Genomic DNA, 19409 nt, shown 5'->3' with positions numbered 1-19409 from the left:
CTATGGGAATGACTATGTCCCGCACTGGGGTTGACATAATTCCAGGGGAGCGGATCAAAAGACTTAATCATAAGATTAAGGTGTAGCTATGGTTACTACCTCCTTTATAAGGCAGTATTGGTCCCTTGGTGAGGAGGGTGTGTTGGTTAGGGATTTTGAGAATGTTTTCACCTCAGACACGTAAGGCGAATTAAATCTGTTTTTTCTCCATTAGTCTATCTCCGCAGACAGAACGGTGTGTTGGTGTTAATGTGTGTCTGATCTTTTTATCTGCCTCCCCAGACAAACCTTAGAAGCTGTGTGTGTTCAGACAGACCTGAAAAGCTGTGTGTGTTCAGACATCTGAGGGTGTGGGTGTGTGTATGGAATGCCACAGGGAGTCGCAGGTTTCTGTATTCCTTCTAAACACTGGGCCTGTCTGGTCTCGTCCACACTGCTTTTGTGTTGTTCCTGTGTGTGTGTTCTGCGTCTTTGTTGTGAACTTTACAAGCTGTTTGAACTTTGGGTTTTGCTCTGATATGAGGTGGCTGTACATTAAGGCTTTAGCAGTGTGTCGATAAGCCCGACAGGCAGAAAGGAGTCAGGAAGGCAGGAATCAAAGGCATCCAGCAGAAGGGAATCATCCGGAATTAATCAGGCAGAGAGGTAGGCAACCAGGCAGACACAGGCAACCAGGCAGGCGCCTTAGCAGCTGTTGCCCTCAGGGCAGAGTCACCTGCACCTTCTGCCTCCTGTCCTGACAGACTGACTCTCATATTCATGAGGGGGCGAGGCAGCCATCTTTACTTTCATCAGGTATGTAAGGGATAATCAACGAGGGGCTTTGCGTTCTATGGAAAATAATGCATGACTTGGTAGGTGTGTTCCACGTCGTTAGCGGTGTGGCACTTACCTTCCATGGAGTTGCACTATTTTCCAGAGAATTCTGGGTTAATTATACCTTATACCAAGGCTATATTTGCTGATAGAAATGTGTTCATCCACTGAAGTAGCGATCAAGTTTACTAGAAAGCTACTGTAGTTGCCTTGGTAACCAAACAGACTTGCTAGCTTAGCTAACCAAACCATGAGTCCTCATACAGTAGCTTGCTATTATGAAAATCGAATTTAACAATGCCAATGATTTCAATTCTACTTTTGCTTTCAAAAGGAGCTCAAACATAGAACATGTAAGAATGAAATTCATAGCCATGAATTGAACCGCTCATTACAGGAGAATAATGCACTCTCTAGCATGTCCTTCTAGCCAATCAGAATCGAGTTTTCAACACTACCATGGTATAATCGAATGTAATGTAAGGCGTGAAACTTATATTTATTTACATTACAACAACCTTGTGGAATTTATAGACTTATCTGTCACAATTCAGTGTGTGTGTTCTGTTGTCTGTGAAGGTGTGGTGTGAATGTTGATTCTGTATAAGACTCTGGGTGGCCTAAACTCAGCTTTTGCCAACCTCAACCCCCCCCCTCCTGACTAGGGATGTGACATTAGTTGAATAGCCGTGTGACTAACAGTTGGATGAAGACTGGATGAAAATAAGATAAATGTCAACTGTTGAAATAGGCCTACATTTATTTTAGAATTTATTTTTATTAATTTTATTTTCATGTAGATAAACTTTACCTGATAGCGGGAGTGTTTACTAATGATTATAAGCTATTATTTTTCTAGCTTAGTTTTTCTATTAAACTTTCTACATCCCCTTTAACATTCCTTTGATTCTCGAGCAGCTAATCGCTCGATGTGTGGGGATGTAGAGAGCGATAGTCCATGGCACTTCAGTAATAAAAATGTTGTGTGGACTTCCTTTTATAAAGTGCACATTTTCATTGCTTGCTAGTAAGTAAATCGGTATTCATTTAAAACATGTTGGATGTGTCTGACTTAATTAATTATTCAACAGCAGTCGACAAGGTTGTTCTGGCTCTGAGGCCTATATTGTTCTAATACTGTGTCAAATGGACAATGTGCCAATCCTCCAACCTGGCATGGTATAATTTGATACAGAATCTTTTTTTTTCTTATAGAATAATCAATGCTGATCAGGCCCGGTGCTAACCGATATGCTGTCCCTAGGGCGAGACCCAAAAAATTGCCACCTTCCTATTTCCACAAAGTAGAATAGTAGCCTAGGCTATATAGTTTCGGCCCACAATGCACTTGTATGAATTTTTTAATTGTATTTTACCTTTATTTTACTAGGCAAGTCAGTTAAGAACAAATTCCTATTTTCAATGACAGCCTAGGAACAGTGGGTTAACTGCCCTTTCAGGGGCAGAATGACAGATTGGTACCTTGTCAGCTCGGGGTTTGAGCTTGCAACCTTCCGGTTACTAGTCCAACAATCTAACCACTAGGATACCCTGCCCATGTGGTAGCCTACTTTGTAAAACAGGCACTTTTCACTTAATCCCTTTCATTTGGTTATATACATTTCTGTTAATGCATGTATTAATTACAGTAATTTACCCTTCTCACTCTCGGAGTGGAAACGTTTGCAGAGTTCAAAACCTGCTACACTTGTGAGAAACAAGTTTTGGTTTATTTCATACCGTTTAGGTGCTCCATGTGAGCAATGAACATGTCTGGTTTCTCTGTCCTGTTAATGTTGATGGAGTGTGCGCACCTGAGCATGCATAAAATACTTGGCCTATTTCTCACAAATGTCAAATGTTGTAAAGTGCCCAGCTGGGTTCTGTTTTTTCTTCTTCACCTCACACAGGAAGTAAAATATTATTATTTTTACATCCGTTCAAATGTTAATTCCTCACAGTATTAGAAAAATCATGATTCCGTATGTTATTTCATAGTTTTGATGTCTTAACTATTATTCTACAATGTAGAAATGTACAAAAAATTTGACAGAACCTCTCCAACCAGGCATTTCTTCATTTGTTGATGCATTTTTATAAATAATAGCCAATTAATTAATCAATTAATTATTACCGTCCAGTTTTTGCCTCCACCCCCTCTCTCCATCGGACTTTGTTTGAATGGTTTTGTGTGTAGAAACAGGATCTGTATGAAAAATAATTTTATGCAGAAAAGCGACAAGGTAGGCATGTGTTTATTTGAATGGCCTAATAGTGAATTGTTACCTCCCCGCTTTTGACCCACACCCCCCTCCAAAACGGTTATGTTGGTAACCGTGTACATTGGCCTGGCCAATTACTGGTAACTCAAATTCCAAGACCGTTACAGCCCAAGCGTTGAGACACTCACACCTGTGATGACCAACAAAGCACTCTCTTCCAACAACCAGCTCTGTAGAGTGACTGATTTAGATACTAACAAACTCATGGAGTAAGTGTCTCAAGCACACACCACCACAGAGTGCATCTGGCTATTCAGCCTTGGGTTGATCATAATCCCTATCCTGCTTGACCTCTGACCCTGTGTTGTGATTGGTGGCCTGTGATTGGTTGACCATGGCCCATTGGCTGGCTGGCATGTTAAGTGTCCATTACCTATCCCCAGGGCTGATTCATGGTTTGGTTTTCAGTTTGACCTCTGGCCCATTACTTCCACAGTGGAAGAGGTGTGTGTGTGTGTGTGTGCGCGCCCACCTCTGAGGATTTTGATACAGATGCATGGTCCATCCTCTGAAAAGGATCGATAGGCAGGAAGACAGCCACACTTCTTCTACCCACTCCCTTTTTGCTCGCTCTTCCGTCAGATCTGGTGGGAGCGCTGAGTTTCAGGTTGACGCTGTAGAAGGGAAACGTGTCATATACAAGAATACTCTCTTAACCTCTGACCTGTCTCTTCTCCGCACCATGTCACACACACAGGTTTCTATCCTTGTGGGGACCAAAAAAGGATTCCCATTCAATATTCTATTTTCACTAACCCTAATTCTAACAAGATCCCAACCGATATTTATCGGTTCACTGATTATTATCAGCCTATTTGGACCTTTTACCGCTATATCGGTATCGGCTGATAATTCCACCAATATTCAATAAATAGAATGTAAAAATGGAATCACATGCTTATATGAACACTTCTCATGTCATTGTCAAAATGTGAAATCTACCTTTGAAGCATAGGTATTGTGCAATTGCTATTTTGGATGGCAATTTATGACAATTCAGTGTGGGAAAATTACTTTCATTTCCCCACTAAAACAATATATCAGCAGATGTATTAGTAAGTTTTGTCCTCAAAATAATTGTTATTGGACCCCGAAAAACATTGATTGGGCTCTAATTCTAACCTGAATTGTAACCCTAAGCTTTAAGTAGCCTTTTTACTTGTGAGGACTGGCAAAAGGTCCACACTTTTCCTTTTTTTTTTACTATCCTTGTGAGGACTTCTGGTCCCCACATGGAGAGTAAAACCAAACACACAGTAGTATGTTTTGACTTGATAGGAACAGTCTGATCCTGGTCCCAGTGGAGCTTTGACCCTTGGCCTGTGTGATAGTTGTTGATGCCACATCCAGTCAGTGTCCCAGTGCTCTGAGGATGGAGATAAGGAATCGCATTGGGAACCCTGTGAGAGGAAACCAGACGATCTCTCTCATTTGCTCTTTATCAGCCAATAGTTGAGTCATTTGATCAGCTCCTACTGGTTCTACTCCAATATTTCAGCTGCTCAGCACATACCACTACAGTCTACAGTCCTATGATTATTTGATATCGCATCTGTTTCCCACAGAGCCACAGAGATGAAGTGTGTGTGTCTGTACTCGGTATGAGGGAGTCAGTGAAAGAGAGCTCCAGTGTTCTCACTTACTTTCCATGCTTGGGGCCTCTCCTGACAGTGTGTGATTAATTATTGAAGTTGGCTTGAATAGAAGAGGAGAGCTGTTGAGGAATGAGAGGGGGCTCTAGTAGTTGTTGGTTTCTCTGCCTCACACACACACATGCGAGCGTGCGCTCGCTCTCTTACACACACGCCGACTCTTTCTGACTCTGGTCAGGATGGCGGAGAGAATCAACCTAGGCACACCTGAGTAATATGTCACACACACACGATTCTCCCAGGTGGGCTAACGAGATAGGTTTAGTGTTCTGTGTCTTGTTTTGGTGACTCAGACTTATCCCGTTTGTTTGTTTTGGTGACTCAGACTGGTATACACCCTCGACATGGTTTCCGTTAGCCGGTAAATGCCAGCTTTTGGCGAAATTTTTTAAATAGATGAAATTGTTACCAGCCAAATTGTCCAAAAATAAAAATCCATTGCAAAATAATGTTTTTTATTCATTGATGGACATACCAGGAAATGTGCTCTAACTTCAAAGTCAAATATACTTCATATGCCAATAAATCCCCAAGCTGCTTGGAAATCAGTATTGTGTGTGTTTCCATTTTATTTTTTTTATTTTTTTTAACTCAAGGGTCTTCAGCTAACTGTACCCAGGCTCGGCAAAATTGGCAAAGATTGTGTTTATTCCTGTTTCCAGTGTGCCTGTCGAGATGGGATTCTTTCTCAGAGTTAAGACAGCCTCAAGATCGCTCCTTCCTGAGGACAAAGTAAGAAGGCTGTTGCGCATCAGAAGCTGCTCCAAGAGTTGGGAAGTTATGACTTCCGAACAGCAGCGGCTCACATTGAACAGGCACGACGGGTACACCATAAAAGCAAGTCAATTAGAGGCTAATTAATTGTGTTTGTCAAGCTCGGTCCTCAACATATGCTTGCCATGTATAGTATAAAGATTTGGAACGATTGATATACATTAGAGTAATGATGTGTGTTATGCGCAATTGGTGCATTTCAGTCTCGCTTATTCAGTGGGACTTGGAAACTGAAAATTGTTACTAACTATTTATATAACGGAAACCGTTATCAATAAGCCACGTACAGTGGGGCAAAAAAGTATTTAGTCAGCCACCAATTGTGCAAATTCTCCCACTTAAAAAGATGAGGGCTGTAATTTTCATCATAGGTACACTTCAACTATGACAGACAAAATGAGAAAAAAAAATCCAGAAATTCACATTGTAGGATTTTTAATGAATTTATTTGCAAATTATGGTGGAAAATAAGTATTTCGTCAATAACAACAAAGGTTTATCTCAATACTTTGTCATTGCCAACAAAAGGTATATAACAGAGGTCAAATGTTTTCTGTAAGTCTTCACAAGGTTTTCACACACTGTTGCTGGTATTTTGGCCCATTCCTCCATGCAGATCTCCTCTAGAGCAGTGATGTTTTGTGGCTGTTGCTGGGCAACACTGACTTTCAACTCCCTCCAAAGATTTTCTATGTGGTTGAGATCTGGAGACTGGCTAGGCGACTCCAGGACCTTGAAATGCTTCTTACGAAGCCACTCCTTCGTTGCCCGGGCGGTGTGTTTGGGATCATTGTCATGCTGAAAGGCCCAGCCACGTTTCATCTTCAATGCCCTTGCTGATGGAAGGAGGTTTTCACTCAAAATCTCCCGATACATGGCCCCATTCATTCTTTCCTTTACACGGATCAGTCGTCCTGGTCCCTTTGCAGAAAAACAGCCCCAAAGCATGATGTTTCCACCCCCATGCTTCACAGTAGGTATGGTGTTCTTTGGATGCAACTCAGCATTCTTTGTCCTCCAAACACGACAAGTTGAGTTTTTGCCAAAAAGTTCTATTTTGGTTTCATCTGACCATATGATATTCTCCCAATCTTCTTCTGGATCATCCAAATGCTCTCTAGCAAACTTCAGACGGGCCTGGACATGTGCTGGCTTAAGCAAGGGGAACACATCTGGCACTGCAGGATTTGAGTCCCTGGCGGCGTAGTGTGTTACTGATGGTAGGCTTTGTTACTTTGGTCCCAGCTCTCTGCACTAGGTCACTAGGTCCCCCCGTGTGGTTCTGGGATTTTTGGTCACCGTTCTTGTGATCATTTTGACCCCACGGGGTGAGATCTTGCGTGGAGCCCCAGATCGAGGGAGAATATCAGTGGTCTTGTATGTCTTCCATTTCCTAATAATTGCTCCCACAGTTGATTTCTTCAAACCAAGCTGCTTACCTATTGCAGATTCAGTCTTCCCAGCCTGGTGCAGGTCTACAATTTTTGGTTTCTGGTGTCCTTTGACAGCTCTTTGGTCTTGGCCATAGTGGAGTTTGGAGTGTGACTGTTTGAGTTTGTGGACAGGTGTCTTTTATACTGATAACAAGTTCAAACAGGTGCCATTAATACAGGTAACGAGTGGAGGACAGAGGAGCCTCTTAAAAAATAAGTTACAGGTCTGTGAGAGCCAGAAATCTTGCTTGTTTGTAGGTGACCAAATACTTATTTTCCACCATAATTTCCAAATAAATTCATTAAAAATCCTACAATGTGATTTTTCTGGATGTTTTTCTTCTCATTTTGTCTGTCAATAATTGAAGTGTACCTATGATGAAAATTACAGGCCTCATCTTTTTAAGTGGGAGAACTTGCACAATTGGTGGCTGACTAAATACTTTTTTGCCCCACTGTATATCACACATGACACGAGTCACGACCCCACGATAGTTCAAATTACAATAAACATACCATTTAACATCATCCAATAGAACTGTAAAAGGAGAATTTGAGCTTTGTGCTTTCATACAGTACATGCATGGTGCGGGTCTCGTTTCACAGGAGCTTTGTAAAATAAGCTTTCAATGATCCAGCCTTAATGAATTTTGTTTATTTACATATCGAATTTGATTGTCCAACAGCAGTTTTACAGTTTTTTCATTTTTGTGGCTGCCTAGTGTGTCCTCTTTCCACTGCTGTGGTGCTGAATCGCAGAAGGAATGGGGAGTCGGGCCGGCCGGCCTGGTCATGGCTAGAAGGGATCCAGCTTTTGTCAAATTAATGTAAAAGGTTGAATTTATTAGCATTTTAGCTAACCCTTTTCCTAACCTTAACCTAGTTCTCCTAACCTGCTACGAAAGTATAATCTGACGTTAATTTGACAAAATTTGGATCCCTTCTAGCCATGACCGGCTGGCCCTGGTGTTCGTAGACAGCCATGTTTATTTTATTTTATTAGGCCTAGTTTCAGTTAGAGGCCTAGATTGTATTTGAAAACAGCTGTTGTTGTTATTTATTAATACATCTTCATACAAATAGCCTATAGTACAGGTTGTTCGCAAATTATATTATTCAAATATATTTTAAAATTGTTTTATTACTCTGTAGGTGATATGTTCTTCTCGGCAATTTTTTTCTTTTAAATTATATACAGTTGTGATTTAGAGCGGGGATGAAGACTCAACGGGCAATGTTTTGCTTTTCAATAAAACCTGTTATGTTTAAGAACATCGTTCTACTTACTTTTATTACAACTTTACAAGTCAATTTCTATTGTTTAAATGAATTACAATAATCTAAATGTGATTTTGAGCACCATGGGTGGAAGCCTAAATACGTTACGCACCCAGTGCATATGGATGTCTGGTAAATTAGTCTTGCATGACCCACACCAGAGTTTCCATTAGGAAAATGTTGCACCAGACATTCTACCAGCAGCATTTTCATTTACCGGACATTTTGAGAAATTTCCCAGACCCATATGCATTGGGTGTGTAACCTGATTATGGCGTCCACCTACGGTGCTAAGAATCACATTTAGATGATGGTAATTAATTTTAACAGAACATGCAAGTCGATGCAATGACGTGTGTCATTCTTACTGAATTCTGATGCACACTTTTTGAAGTCAATCAATCAAAAATATTTATAAAGCCCTTCTTACATCAGCTGATATCTCAAAGTGCTGTACAGAAACCCAGCCTAAAACCCCAAACAGCAAGCAATGCAAGTAATAGAAGCAATGTGGCTAGGAAAAACTCCCTAGAAAGTCCAGAACCTAGGAAGAAACCTAGAGCAGTACCAGGCTATGAGGGGTGGCCAGTCCTCTTCTGGCTGTGCCGGGTGGAGATTATAACAGAACATGGCCAAGATGTTCAAATGTTCATAGATGACCAGCAGGGTCTAATAATAATAATAATAATAATAATAATAATAATAATAATCACAGTGGTTGTCGAGGGTGCAGCAGGTCAGCACCTCAGGAGTAAATGTCAGTTGGCTTTTCATAGCCGATCATTGATAGTATTCTCGACCGCTCCTGTTGTCTCTAGAGAGTTGAAAACAGAACATCTGGTACAGGTAGCGCGTCCAGGTCCTCCTACTCCGAGAGAGAAAGATAGAATTAGAGAGCATACTTAAATTCACACAGGACACCGGATAAGACAGGAGAAGTACTCCAGATATAACAGACTGACCCTAGCCCCCCGACACAAACTACTGCAGCATAAATACTGGAGGCTGAGACAGGAGGGGTCGGGAGACACTGTGGCCCCGTCCGACGATACCCCCGGGCAGGGCCAATAGACTAAACAGTCCACATTTACTTTTCTTCAGCAAACAATATGCGTAACGAACAACAAAATCAATCTACTATCCCCCATACTAGAAAGTTGACCTATTCTATCGGTCAGTTTGTCAAGAAAGAAATAGCCTATTCCAAACATACTCTGGGACAGTTGTGGGATGATGGATCCCAAATTCATACAACCGGTAGGCCTAGGCTACTTAAACATTTAAAAAGCAATGACAAATCAAAATATTTTTGCTTAAAATGTTGATAAACGATTATTTCTTCACATTACGTTGCACACTGCACATGTGAGCGGTTTCATGTGACAGAGATGAAAGTATCCGTTAGAAATGCTGAACTAGAGAAGATGTAATATGCAACAACTAGCATGTGTTGCTAATATGAATAGGATTGTACCTTTGGCTACTGGAAATCTAAATAAAGTTTTATTTAAAATGATTGCCTTTGCATATGGCCTGATTTGTCTAGGATACTTGGAAGGAAGGTAAGACCTGCCTCATGTAAAGAGAAACTTTGACGTTTCAAACGATAGTTTTTTTAATGCAATACTGCCTTCTGCTCAATGCAAAGTGGTGTGTGACGCGCCGATAAAGCCTGCGTTCTGTTGCCTATGCATTTTCTGTTTGAGATGCTGTAGCAGCTGATCTCACGCTGATCTGACAGATTTTCCGGTCAAAGGCTTTCTGTATGCTGTACAGTACGTGTGATAAATAAGATGCATAACGAATATACTGTACACGTGCCAATTTAATTATGCTAATTAACCTATAGACCGATAAGCATGACTATTCAAATTAGGCATACACGATATATCTGTGAAGATATTGGAATTGGCCGACATCTGCTTGATGTCTAGTTTAATGCTGATGTGCAAAACTGATGTGAACGCTGACGTGCATACCTATATAACATGGGTGCATGAAGTAATGACGCCCCGTAAAATTTTGTGCAACACAACATTCCTAACCTAGCCCACAATGTCTGCTGTGTGGATCGAGCAGTCAACAAGTCGAGCAGTCATTTGAAAGAGTAAGAAAATGTCAGCAAGACAACTCAAAGGCGAAATCCATTAAAGCCAAGATAATGGAATCCATTGCCCTTGACTATCAACCGTTCTCTGTCGTGGGTGATGTTGGCTTTTGCGTCTGGATGAGCACTGGTACACACCAACGTTAGCGCACTTTCAAATGTTCAGATGTTGCCCTACCACAGTTACACAGAAAAACATAGTGACAGTGTGCACCGAGGAAGAGAGGCCACAGACAGACAGAGCTGAAACATCACTGCTTGACAAAATCCTGGTTGGGAATGAAACAACTGAACAACGAAACGGCACAGCAAGTGAAATAGGTTTTGATTGTTAACACTGCACTGATTTCCTTAGACCGCTGCGTCTGTGTGTTAACTATTTAACTGTACTAGAATGATTAAAAGGCTGCAAAAATTGTAATATCGGTTATCTGTTTTTTTGGGGCTCGAAAAATATCGGTATTGGCCAAAATGTCATATTGGTGCATCACTAATTAAAATGGAATTACATCGACTGGTATTAGCATAAATTAATAGGCTAAAAAACATTATTTTGATATGTGACTTCTTTTCTTTTTCTCCAGAACAATTGGCCGACAGCAATTTTATTTATTGGTCAAAAGCAAACCATTACTGGGTAACAGGAACCCTGACCCACACCCACACATATGCAGGGAGACCCATGTCTCTACTCGTTAACACTGCACTGATTGCATGGTTACAATCTCAGCCAGGTGTCACAGTCCAGGTGTATTGATATTGTTTGTGGTATGTGAGCTGGGCTCTGAGCTGCTGGTAATGGCAGGGTGGGTACCTCATTAGCTCCTACTGTGTCTCACTGCCTCATGATTTCTGGAGCCAGAAACACACAGCCCCTCCTAGTCCCTTCTCAGTGCCAGCCAGACCATAATGTCATTAGCGGGGGGCTGATCAGCAACCAGGGAGTGTTGTGGTGTGGGCCTCAACAGAACAGGAGCCCTTCCCTCCCTGCCTGGCTGTTGTTTTTCTGGCCTGACGCCTTCAGTCTGATAAGCTGATAATGGGAGGGCTGGCTGCTCTACAGAGGCTCAGGCCAGCCTGGACCAACCCAGCCCTCTACACATATTTACCCACAAAAACATACTTCAAGATTTAAGACTTCAGGAGACTCAGTCTTGGTAGACTGGACAGACTGGGGCCAGGTCTAGTAAGGGGGCTGCATAAGCTGGTGGACAGGTCTGCCAAAGCCAATCGACTCTGGAGGAAAACAAGTGTAAAGTAAAGCGGTCTGTCTATGCTGAGCTCCTGAACAGCCTGTCAGTTGTCTCTGGCTCCGTGACTCCAGCTCTCTGCCAGCATTCATCAGTGGAGAAGAAAAGCTAGCAGTTAGACGTTAGGTATGAGCTGTGGGTGTTTGGGGGAGAACACTGCAAACAAGACACACACACTCCCATACTGAATTGCATGGACGGACACACACACACTCTTTCTCACAGAATGGTGAATGATGGACATAGCTGTGATGGTCTTTGAGAGGGGGAACAGATGCAGCATTTGTGAACTGGCCCTTTTTCACGACTGCGTCAATACGCTGGCTTTGTTTGTCCACTGTAGAAGTGTCCAAATACCAGCCAATGCAAACAACTGTTCAGCTGCCCACTGTTTCCTTTCTGCCCCCAAAGTCTGATGCCCACTTGTCTGAGACCCAAGAGGTCAAACTCCGGCTTAAAGGCTACCAGGGCCAACCCATGACCTAAAGTCCAAACAATGTTCATTGGTCATGGCCCATCAGTGCCAACTGACAGCCCTGTAATTGGAAGAAGGAAGAGAAATTGCCTGGAGTGAATTTGAACTATGTTGGTGTGTCTCTAGTCTAAATACTGCGAATCTAGGATCTGGGGAGCTCCTGTCTGCCTGGCAAGTGATCCAATCTTTAAACCATTAACCCTCTCTGTGCCACTACCCGACACAGGGCTAAATCAGTCCAGTCTGACCCAGCAGGACAGGAACAGCTGGCTCTGCCTCAGTCTGAATGGCTGGCTGGCTGACTAGAACAAAAGCCTGCCGACATATCGCTCCCTTCTAAGAGCCGGCAGTGGAGGGGAGTGGAGAGATCTGAAGAGGCGCTTAGTATTCAGCTCTCTCCAAGCCGCACTCGATAGACAGATAACTGTGACATTTGTAGTAATCCCCCGGTATTCATCCTAGTCCCTATTTATGCTAAAGCCTCTCTCCGCTCATTCTAGATTGGGAGATTCCTATTTTCTCTCTTGTATCTGAATAGGCAGTAAACTCTTGGATGGAAAACATGATATTAAACACCCACTGACATCCCTCTGACCTCTGTGGTTACAAAGTGGACCAATGGGCTGACCTCTGTGGGAGAGGGCAAAAGAGGGAGGCTGAGCAGAAAAGAGCCCTGTGGAGAGGGAGAAGTGAACTGGCGAGAGAGGAGTGGAAAACATGGATGTATGGAGGTTGAGCTTCTCAGGGCTGGACTAATAGCCTGCTCTGCTCTTCATCTCTCTCAGCCCATCACCAAACACTCATGACCCCAGTCGTTTCTCCTTCAGTCTGGAGCAGCACGACTCATCCCATTTAACATGCCTCCCCCTCAGCCAGAGCAAGATGGACTGGGAGAAGAGGAGAGTGGGAGGAGAGAGAAATGACAGCGGAGGAGTTGTTTTAGATTCATTGCTTTTAGTGACTGCATGGTCTCTGCGTGGCCAAGCTGGCCCGGTGAAAGATATCTGTGGTGGATTAGTGAAAGAACCTGTATTGTACCCTCACTCTTTCACGCTCTCTCTTGCACCACTGCAGGTAAGGTGAAGGGAACAGATTTCTGGTTGTTTGTCCTATCTTTCCCAGCTGTTACTGCTGCATTAGATTAGTCCTGGCTGGAAGGGTCTGCTGGGCCACCCTGTCTCTACATGTTTCTGTGTCTTTCTGGCTCATGTTGGCATGGAGGTTCTGTCAGTCCCATCAAACAGCATCAGATTGACACTCCTATCTCACTGTGTTCCTCTCTCTCGTCTCTCGCTCCCTCTATTCCTCGTCTCTCTCCATCTTCCTCTAGTCCATCTGTCTTTTGGTCATGCTTCTTCTCTCCCCCTCTCTCCTCAGTGTAATGTGAGTAGGCTCTTTCCTGTGTGAGACAGTCTTAAAGCCTAGTCAGTGTATGAAATGGCACAGAGATGGAGGGTTCTGTGCTTTCAGGTCTGTGTGATCCCGGGCCACCCAGAACCAGCCTTCAACGCTGGAACGGGGCCAATCAGGCAGGTAAAGGCTAGACGCGCGCACGCACACACACATGCACACGCATACTCACAGTGAGTCTGCACACATGCATTGCACACACATGCTCACGTAAAATGGCACCTTCATTACACACACAAACTCCCAGCCACTCCCAGCTTTATGAAAACCGTATGGCTGAGTGCGCTGTTGCCATAAGTCTTTCATAAACCCAGACCCCTTTCCTGGCAAACTGGTGTCTTTTTTTATGACTAATCTGTAGCTTACTAATAGCTCCTGCCTCAGCAATGTCTTAGTTGTACTTCCATGTGTTGAATGTTTTTATAGATTTTTCCCCTCTCTTAAAGTGAATTCTGAATTTAGCCTAGTTCCTGGTTTAGCCCTACACATGGCTCCCTCATGGGCCCTCTGTGTCCAGACTCCAGGAGAGGCCACTTTGATCATAGCCAATGACTGCAATTCCCAAGAGCCCCCACACTGCAGCCCAGGGCCAGTGGACAGGCCGTAAAGGGAGAATTTGTTGGCGTCAACGAGTGCTTACGCCTGAGGTGTGTGTTTATAACTGGCACTCAGAGGAGGGGAAGCAATGCCTCTTGGTATGTGTATTAGTCTGGATGAGGAAGCCCTATAGTGACCTGATGTAGGGATAGGAGGAGGAACAGGAAGATCTACAGTGCCAATAATACACAGAGCCAGTAGTAGAATTGCCTGAGAGGACTAGTGAGAAGTTCATGTGTGAGCCAGAGCTCTGTCTGGCCTCCACACGTCTGCCTGTCTGTCTGCCTCCTCTCTCTCACTGTAAGTAGTGAAGACTTCCAACAGGAACACAAAGGAAGCTAAACTAAGTGTTTATTTGAAAACTCCTCAGTGGCTAGATACAGTCCTTAGCCGTGGTATATTGGCCATATACCACAAACACCTGATGGCTTATTGCTAGTATAAACTGGTTACCAATGTAATTAGAGCAGTAAAAATGTATGTTTTGTCATACCCTTTGTATAATGTCTGATATACCACAGCTGTCAGCCAATTTATTTATTTTATTTTATTTTACCTTTATTTAACCAGGTAGGCAAGTTGAGAACAAGTTCTCATTTACAATTGCGACCTGGCCAAGATAAAGCAAAGCAGTTCGACAGATAAAACGACAGAGTTACACATGGAGTAAAAACAAACATACAGTCAATAATGCAGTATAAACAAGTCTATATACAATGTGAGCAAATGAGGTGAGAAGGGAGGTAAAGGCAAAAAAGGCCATGATGGCAAAGTAAATACAATATAGCAAGTAAAATACTGGAATGGTAGTTTTGCAATGGAAGAATGTGCAAAGTAGAAATAAAAAATAATGGGGTGCAAAGGAGCAAAATAAATAAATAAAAATTAAATACAGTTGGGAAAGAGGTAGTTGTTTGGGCTAAATTATAGGTGGGCTATGTACAGGTGCAGTAATCTGTGAGCTGCTCTGACAGTTGGTGCTTAAAGCTAGTGAGGGAGATAAGTGTTTCCAGTTTCAGAGATTTTTGTAGTTCGTTCCAGTCATTGGCAGCAGAGAACGGGAAGGAGAGGCGGCCAAAGAAAGAATTGGTTTTGGGGGTGACTAGAGAGATATACCTGCTGGAGCGTGTGCTACAGGTGGGAGATGCTATGGTGACCAGCGAGCTGAGATAATCAGCATTCAGGGTTTAAACACCCAGTTTATAATGTTGCTTTTACCACTCTGACTTCAGCACTGCCCCGCTGACTTTGAATGACTCTTTCACAAGATTCAGTACATTGTCAATAGACCCATAAACAGTCCCAAAAAAGGCATGCAGAGACGGGTTGCCTTAGAAACCAGTAGTTGGAAGTTAGCCTTTGTCTCAGTGTTGGTTCCATACGAGAGGGTGGCAGGTGGGCAGGAGGAGGAGCAATGACGCTAGGTAGCTGCTCTCTCTAGCTCAATGAACAGACCAGTTTGATGTAGATTCGGCTCAGTCTGAACTCCTGAGCCAACAACTTTTCTCAGGACGATAACCTTTAGAGGACTCAGGCAGGAGTAGTAAGTATATTTCTGGGTGAAAATCACCCTGTAACATGTCACTCAACCTCTCTTCTGATCCTCATTTCCTCTGTCTCCATGTGTCCTGACTGAGTCTGGTTCAAATCAACCTATACATCATACCACCTCCTCTCTTCAAACTAGTTAATTCTTTCCTTGACTGTCCCTAGTCCTGTCCCTGCATATGACAGGCACACAGTCCGAAGCCCCCAGAATTGTGTGTGCAGGGAGGGAACAGGGAAGGCTGTTGTCTCCATGTGGTCATAAACGAGACCATTAGGAACCAATTTAAAGTAATGGCGCTCTAATGAAAACAAGATTGCTCCTGCCCCTCGAATTCCACACTTCCACAATGTGTCACTTCCACAATGTGCTTTCTCAACACTAGGAGAGTCTGAGCAGTACACACTGACATGTTGATGAAGACAGAATGTTCCCTCTCCAGGAATGTCCGATGTCTCTGGGTTGGGTTGGGTTGGGGGGGGGGGGCAGGCAGATACAGACTTCCCCCCCAGTGGCTGTACGGTCAGCCGCCTGCCTGTCTCTAGGGGTCTTCATATGGGAGCCCTAGCCCAGGGGGGAGAGACAGGAGGCCTGGCTGGAAATGAAGACATGCTGTCTGGAAGAAGAACCACCCTACTGTCATCCTCAATCTTCCAGACTGGAGATTTCTTGGCCAAGGCCTGCCTATAGACTCCAATGGCCATCTATGACAGCTTCAAACAGTAGGCTTGCTCTTACTGGGTAGAGTAGCTGTGTGGATGAGCAGCAGACATTCTCTTCATAATCTATTACTGTACATATAAATCATGCCAGATGGCAGGTTCATAACCTATGATTGCTCAGTTAAAATGGCAGTTTATTTGTGTGTGTTATAGTGCTGCTGTCGTCACTGGTGGCTAGGATATGGTTAGGGTTAGTCTAGTCCACAGGGTGTGACCTAAGCTTACCCTGTCTGCCTTGCTGTGTGTCTGTGTGCGTTGTGTATTTGTGTTATGTTTGCTCGCTGGTTGTTGACATTTGGCGGTGCTGTAGAGCGAACAGTGTTGTAATTCTGTTATGATCCGATGCTGTGGAACTTAAGTAAACACTATTACAGCCAAATCCCCTTAGCACTCCACTTCTGTCTAATTGCATTATCTCTGATGAAGGAAGGGTTATACACACCATCTGATGCCATGCAATATTGCCTAACACACAGCCTGTTACTATTGTTATTGTGCACGCACACAAATTAGAGAGCGGCTGAGATTCCCATGTAGGTGTGCATTGTGGATCATAATAGTGTGTTGTGTAGTCAGCTTCTCGTGCATGATGTGGAAATGTGTGTACTTGTATTGTTCAGTCATAGTGCACACACTGTGGGTCTGTGACGTGTACTGTCTAATCATGTGCTTAAATCTATAACCAGGACAGAAGTGATTAGTTGTGGCCTGTAGTCAGATTCTCATTAGACGTGCTCTGTCTGACACTGAGTTATGCCGCTGAATGATGACTTCCATTTAAACGTTTCTTTCAGAGCAGCTGTTTTATGTGTGCTAGGGAGGGAGGGAGAGAGCTGTAATTAAAGCCTTAGTATCTATACTGAACAAAAATATAAACGGAATGTGCAACAATTTCAACAATTTTACGGAGTTACAGTTCATATAAGGAAGTCAGTCAATTGAAATGAATTACGCCGTAATCTATGGATTTCACATGCCTGGGCAGGGGCCCGCCCACTGGGGAGCCAGGCCCAGCCAATCAGAATGAGGTTTTTGCCACAAAAGGGCTTTATTACAGACAGAAATACTCTGTTTCATCTGCTGTCTGGATGGCTGGTCTCAGACAATCCCGCTGGTGAAGAAGCAGGATGTGGAGGCCCTGGGCTGGCGTGGTTACACGTGTTCTGAGGTTGTGAGGTCGGTTGGACGTACCGCCAAATTCTCTAAATTGACGTTGGAGCTGGCTTATGGTAGAGAAATGAGCATTAAATTCTCTGGCAACAGCTCTGGTGGACATTCCTGTGGTCAGCATGCCTATTGCATTTTTTTTATTTTTAAATGAATTTATTTTACTTCACTTTATTTAACCTGGGAGCCTAGTTGAGAACAAGTTCTCATTTGCAACTGTGACCTGGCCAAGATAAAGCATAGCAGTGTGAACAGACAACACAGAGTTACACATGGAGTAAACAATTAACAAGTCAATAACACAGTAGAAAAAAAAGGGGAGTCTATATACATTGTGTGCAAAAGGCACGAATAATTACAATTTTGCAGATTAACACTGGCGTGATAAATGATCAGATGGTCATGTACAGGTAGAGATATTGGTGTGCAAAAGAGCAGAAAAGTAAATAAATAAAAACAGTATGGGGATGAGGTAGGTACAAATGGGTGGGCTATTTACCGATAGACTATGTACAGCTGCAGCGATCGGTTAGCTGCTCAGATAGCAGATGTTTGAAGTTGGTGAGGGAGATAAAAGTCTCCAACTTCAGCGATTTTTGCAATTCGTTCCAGTCACAGCAGTCACTGGAACGAAAGGCGGCCGAATGAGGTGTTGGCTTTAGGGATGATCAGTGAGATACACCTGCGGGAGCGCGTGCTACGGATGGGTGTTGCCATCGTGACCAGTGAACTGAGATAAGGCAGAGCATGCTCCCTCAACACTTGAGACATTTGTGGCGTTGTGTTGTGACAAAACGAAACAATTTAGAGTGGCCTTTTATTGTCCCCAGCACAAGGTGCACCTTTGTAATTATCATGCCGTTAAATCAGCTTCTTAATATGCCAGACCTGTCAGGTGTGTAGATTATCTTGACAAAGGAGAAATGCTCACTAACAGGGATGTAAACAAATTTGTGCTCAAGATCTGAGAGAAATATGTTTTTTTGTTCGTATAGGACATTCCTGGGATCATTTATTTCAACACATGAAACATAGGATCAACATTTTAATGTTGTGTTTATATTTTCGATCTCCATCTCATTGCTGGGAAGGGATGTGATCTGGGCCCGGCCACATCACCTCAACACATTGGTGAGAGGTGACAAGGCTTTATCTGTGCGAGTGGAGAGGCTGATCTGTGGCAAGAAGGGAAGATGTCCCTTAATGCAGTCTGTTCTGTCTGCCTCGCTCTCTGGATGAGGGGAAAAGCCATAAAAACACTGGCACAGGAGCAGACAAGCTGGATTGTACCATTTGTGTGGGGTTGGATGAAGGATACTCTCTTTTATAAACAAGCAGGCACTGGCAGAGACTGGTACATTGAGAACCCAGTAGTGCTGAGCGATTAGTGCTTATTTTCTTTAACATGAAATGCACTTTGCATTATGTGAGTTGGATGCTGTAACAACACAGAATAAAACAAAAGTCCCATGATGGTAGTGACTGGCTATTACTGCTTATCTTAACCATAATTTATTCACATTTAATACAATATTTCAGTTTTTTGTATTACATTTACTTTATTTGATGACTATTTAATTCCTGGCCATTATCATCTCCATTATCATCTCTAGAGCTGCTGCTGTCTGACAAAAACAAAATGTTATTAGTTCTTCAGAGTAAATAAGGCATACTTTATGACTCCTGAATACCAACTATCAATCACTTAGACCAGGTATTTTCAGGTAAAGATACCTTGTGAAGCAACTGCTCTATCTCTCTCGATTATGCATTCTTCTCTTTTATGTAGCAGGTGTAAAAGAAACACAACGGATTATGGTCATTGTAGTTAATTACCATGTTTTCTGCGCTAAACTGAGTAGAATATTGGCTTGCTGGAAACTGTGGGGTGGGAGCTGAC

The 19409-nt window shown here is 43.1% G+C and overlaps 1 protein-coding gene across 6 annotated transcripts in view; it reads left to right on the top strand.

Annotated features, from left to right (window-relative positions):
- sh3rf1 (SH3 domain containing ring finger 1) overlaps nt 1-19409 on the top strand; it is a 68937-nt gene that overhangs the window by 11311 nt on the left and 38217 nt on the right. For 4 of the 6 annotated variants that reach the window (XM_031785873.1, XM_031785871.1, XM_031785872.1 and 1 more), the window contains exon 3: nt 13538-13600. The exons of the other annotated variants lie outside the window; for them this stretch is intronic. In XM_031785873.1, the coding sequence (XP_031641733.1) occupies nt 13538-13600 (63 nt within the window). The remainder of the gene's footprint in view (nt 1-13537; nt 13601-19409) is intronic. 6 annotated transcript variants of the gene reach the window in all.

The sequence above is a fragment of the Oncorhynchus kisutch genome, linkage group LG13, assembly GCF_002021735.2.
Source record: "Oncorhynchus kisutch isolate 150728-3 linkage group LG13, Okis_V2, whole genome shotgun sequence".
NCBI classification, from domain to species: Eukaryota; Metazoa; Chordata; class Actinopteri; order Salmoniformes; family Salmonidae; genus Oncorhynchus; species Oncorhynchus kisutch.
This window is presented reverse-complemented; position numbering and strand designations above follow the sequence as displayed.